Raw genomic sequence first — 4,301 nt, forward strand, 5'->3', positions numbered from 1 at the left:
ACTGCCCTGAGCCACTCACTTGGAGATGCCGAGCGCGGTGATCTCGGCGGGGTGCGCGTTGTCCTTGCGGTCGAAGGCCGTGTGCATGGTCAGCTTGCTCCTGAACACCAGCTGCCGCTCCCACCGGTAGCCTGGGGGCAGGGGGGAACCACATTGGCCTGCTCTCACTTCCCTTCCCTCTTCCCCCAGCACACAGCCCCCTGTGACCTTGTGGGAAGCAAAACCCACCCCGCCGCAGAGGTGACGCCCTGCACGTCCCTCAGCTGCTCCCCAGAGAGGAGGAAAGGACAGGACACAAAATGACACAGAGCCTCCAATTTCTGCAGGTCTAGCTGGGAGCTGCCAGGAATGGTGACACACACAGGGAGGCCCCGTGCCAAGGCCTCGCAGTACCCAGAGAGCTGCTGCTTAGAAAACTCTAATGATTTTATTTTTAAGATCAAGACTCAGATTCAGGGCATGAATTTTCTTCACAAGGCTCCTGTGGTGCTGTGCTGTGGGTATGGGGCTAGACCACTCTGGTGCCACACCAGCGTTCTGGCTGAGGGTCAGCAGCACTTGCAGAGTGTCAAGGTTTCCTCCTTCCCCCCACTCTGCTCCATCCCCCAGCCCCTGTCAGGGGTCTGGGGATGTGCAGTAAGGTGGGAGGGGACACAAGCTGGACAGCTGACTCAGACTGTTGGAAGGGACATTCCACCCAGTGTAACATCGTGCTCAGCAGTAAAATTGAGAGGAGGGGTTTTTGGGGAGGGCAACCATCTGCCCAGACTGGCTAGCCATCATTCTGCTTGTGAGAGGTGGCTCACTTTCTCTTCTCTCTCCTTCACTTGCTAGACTCCCCTTAGCCCAACTCCTGCCTTCCTCTGCTCCTGTTCTTTCTGTCCTCTCCCCTCCACCACCCTGCTGAGCAACACACGGCCTCTGCAGACGCATCGTTCTCCTCACTGACCATTTCTGAACCATCTGCTCAGAGCTGTGCAGACGCAGAGGCTGCCCCACGGGGCAGTGCTGGCAGCACCCCTGCCCAGCAGAGGAGGGTGCCCCCTGTCCTTTACCTGGTTTGAGCTTGCTGTAGTGCCGTGCCTCAGCGTAGCCGGGGTGCGAGTGGTTGCCCTGAGCATGGGGATGCATTTTTGCTTGTCCCTCGGAGTAGTTCACGAAGATGAATCCATCTTTCTCATCCAAGCTGAGCTGGTCTGACCAACGCCTGGAGTCATCAGAGCTGCTGTCTGCTGACCATGCAGCTGCTGCTCTGGTTGATGATGACCGAGGCCTGTGGCTGGTGCTGCTTGGCTGACTCTGGCTCTCCTGCAGTTTCGTGTCCTGGCCTATGCAGGGATCATCTGCCTCGGAGTCGCTGCTGTCCTCCTCATGGGCTTCCTGCCCTGGATCCACCCAGCAGAGGGGGAGACACTGTCAGCAAGGCTGCTTGCTTACAGCCTGGGTTTTCTGCCCTGTTCTGCTGCTGCATTACCTACAGCCTGACAGGTACCACCACAGCATGAATCATAGAATCATAGGGGTTGGAAGGGACCTGGAAAGATCATCCAGTCCAACCCCCCTGCCAGAGCAGGGTCACCCAGAGTACATCACACAGGAAGGCGTCCAGGCGGGTTTTGAATGACTCCAGTGCAGGAGACTCCACAACCTCTCTGGGCAGCCTGTTCCAGTGCTCCGGCACCCTCACAGGGAAAAAATTTTTCCTGATATTCACCTTGAACCTCCTATGCTCCAATTTGCACCCATTACCCCTTGTCCTATCACAGGTCATCACTGAAAAAAGCTTAATCCCATCTTCCTGACCAGAGGGGAACTGCACACAGGCAGCTCAGAGCTCTACAGGAATACAGCTCCTGCCAGGAATCACAGTATTCACCTTATTTGCACTGTCTGTCAAGAGCAGCACTCTGAGCTGAAGCTATTTCCTACAACTGTCTGTCTGAGGTAGGCTAGGATAGACACAATGAACAGAATTTTCAAAAACCCTTAACTTGGCAAAACCAAACCCTGCTGCCTTTCAGCAAAGCTTACACAAGCAGGCACAGCTTCAGCTGTACTGAAACTCTGGCTGGCTGAAAAACATGATGAAGATTTGCTAATAACAGCTTTGGTTGACACAAAAAAAGCATCTGCTAAAGATATTTATATTCCTAGCAACACCAAAAAAAAAGAGCTGCATAATAGTAATAATTACTAATGAGTATCATGTGATCCAGATCCAAATCTAGAGCATATCTGCAGTATGAAGATGGTAAGAGGAAGATGAGGTGGCTAAAAGAAACACCAATCAAGCATGCATCAAAATCTTCTGAAAGGGGAAAATGGCACGAGCAGCACTGCTTGTCTGAGCAGCATGCTGCTCCATCAGTGGATTTTTTAACTCTGCTGTGATACCATAATTCCATTTAGAAAAAAGAAATAAAATGAAAACTCCAGCTTTTGGCCAATGGCAGCATCCACTGGGTGCCCTGACAGCAGAAACAACCACACACAGGAGAGTGCAATCTGCACAGAACAAAAGCTATGAAAGGCATGATCTTTTCTTACTCACAGCAGTGTGGAACTACTACAAGCAAGGCACTGAACAAAGAACTCAGCTGCTCTGTTTATTATGCCCAAAAATACGCAGAAACAAAAAACAATAAATTGAGATAAAATCCCCATCATCCCTTCTGCACTTCATACCCACAGGACTTTGCCTATACAGCAAAGATCAGACAAAAGGCAAATCCCAGCACTGGTGACAGACATACCTATTTGTGCTTCCTGACAGTCCTCCTGCATCTCCAGCATCTCTGCAGGCTCTGGAGCTGGTGTTTCTGGTACTTGCAAGAACTCCATCCGCCAGAACTGGAGACAGAGAGGGGAGAAGTGGCACGGGCTGAGCACTGGGCTTCCTTCTGAGCTAATTCTGGAGTCAAGGTGGCTTATTAGAACTCTGCAATTGCTATGGCAGCAGTGAACTGCCATTCCTATCTCCACACTAAGCCCTGGTTTTGGGGGCTAGATACTATGAGAGGACATCTGGGTTCACGCCTTAACCTCAGATGAACAAGTCTTTTGTTGTTACTTAACATCTTAGCTATTCAAATAAAAATATCCACTCCACACTACAATCTGACCAGTTGGCTCCAGTTAAGGCAGACCCAGGACTGCCCAGAGAAAAGCACTGAAAACCAGGGTAGACTTGCAGTCATCAGAGATGCCACTGGGATCCCCTTTTCTTTCTAGGCAGCAAAACAAATTGTCCCAAGGTGTGTAGAATAAAAAGAGTGAATGAAAACCACAGTCCCCAGGCATGAAAACTGGTGACTAAAAAGTAACCAAAACACAGGAGGAAGGGAAATCTATGCTGCTGACTGTTGCTAGTTACCACATCAGGATGGGTGCACTGAAAAGGAGAAGGAACACTTGGAAGTCAGCTCACTTCAAGAGCTTGCCATGAGTGCTCAATGCCCACCTAGCTGGTGGGCAGGATGTGGTGCAGGACCCTGTGTGCCAACGGCACAGCTGGGCCCAGCACCAGAAGCAGTCAGCACGGACTCCCTCCTCCCTGCAGGAGCAGCTGTTCAGGTGGAGCACCCGAGCAGAGCAGGACACAGACACGACTGCAGCTGCTGGTGCTGCTGGGGCGTGTGTCCCCCTGCCCGTGGCGGGGCCCTACCCGCACGACGCCGTCGGAGTGCCCGGTGACGATGACGTTCTGGGTGTCCCACTCGTTCATCTCTGACACAAGGCAGCAGGTGATCTGCTGGCTGCGGCCCGTGAAGGTGTTCACGCTGGCCGTGGGGCTGCCGTTGATGCTCCACACGTGGATGTAGGTGCCAGCACACGAGACGATGTCCCCCTGGAAAGACAAACACCGCCTCCGTGTTTCAACACCGCTCTCGGGTTCTCCTCAGCACAAACACAAGCCAGGTTCACTCCCAGCCATGGCTTTTCAGGAAGTTCTGAGTTGGGTCACCTGGACAAATCTTCAGGAAAACATGCATGTCTGTTTATAGCACAATAGTTTCTCCATTTTTGACAGCATAACAAGCAGACAGTGTATTTTCAGTACTTCTCAGTGTATTTTCAGTACTTCTCAGTTTTCAAAAGATTCTGCTCATACTGACTCTGCTCCTTTTCCACAAGCATGTACCTTCTCAAATTTCATTTGCTTCCTTGTTGGGAAAAGGGCAAGAGATGGTCCAGACTAGTGCAGAGGGGAAGTGGGAGCTACACTCCAAAACACTGCCAGCACTGCAACCACCAGACTACTAGCAGCTCATAAAATGTGCCTCGAGCTCCCCTCTCCTTGC

At 51.8% G+C, this 4,301-nt stretch overlaps 1 protein-coding gene across 1 annotated transcript; it reads right to left on the reverse strand.

Moving 5' to 3' along the window:
- Positions 1–15: 15 nt before the first annotated feature.
- LOC103770795 (WD repeat and FYVE domain-containing protein 3-like) lies at positions 16–3,847 on the reverse strand (the record flags this gene model as incomplete). The annotated part of the gene is made up of 4 exons (XM_008938072.1): positions 16–131; positions 1,056–1,385; positions 2,754–2,850; positions 3,665–3,847. Coding segments are annotated over 4 exons (726 nt in total), but the record flags the coding sequence as incomplete, so codon positions are not given.
- Positions 3,848–4,301: the final 454 nt, after the last annotated feature.

The sequence above is a fragment of the Merops nubicus genome, unplaced genomic scaffold (genome assembly GCF_000691845.1).
Source record: "Merops nubicus isolate BGI_N331 unplaced genomic scaffold, ASM69184v1 Scaffold41373, whole genome shotgun sequence".
NCBI classification, from domain to species: Eukaryota; Metazoa; Chordata; class Aves; order Coraciiformes; family Meropidae; genus Merops; species Merops nubicus.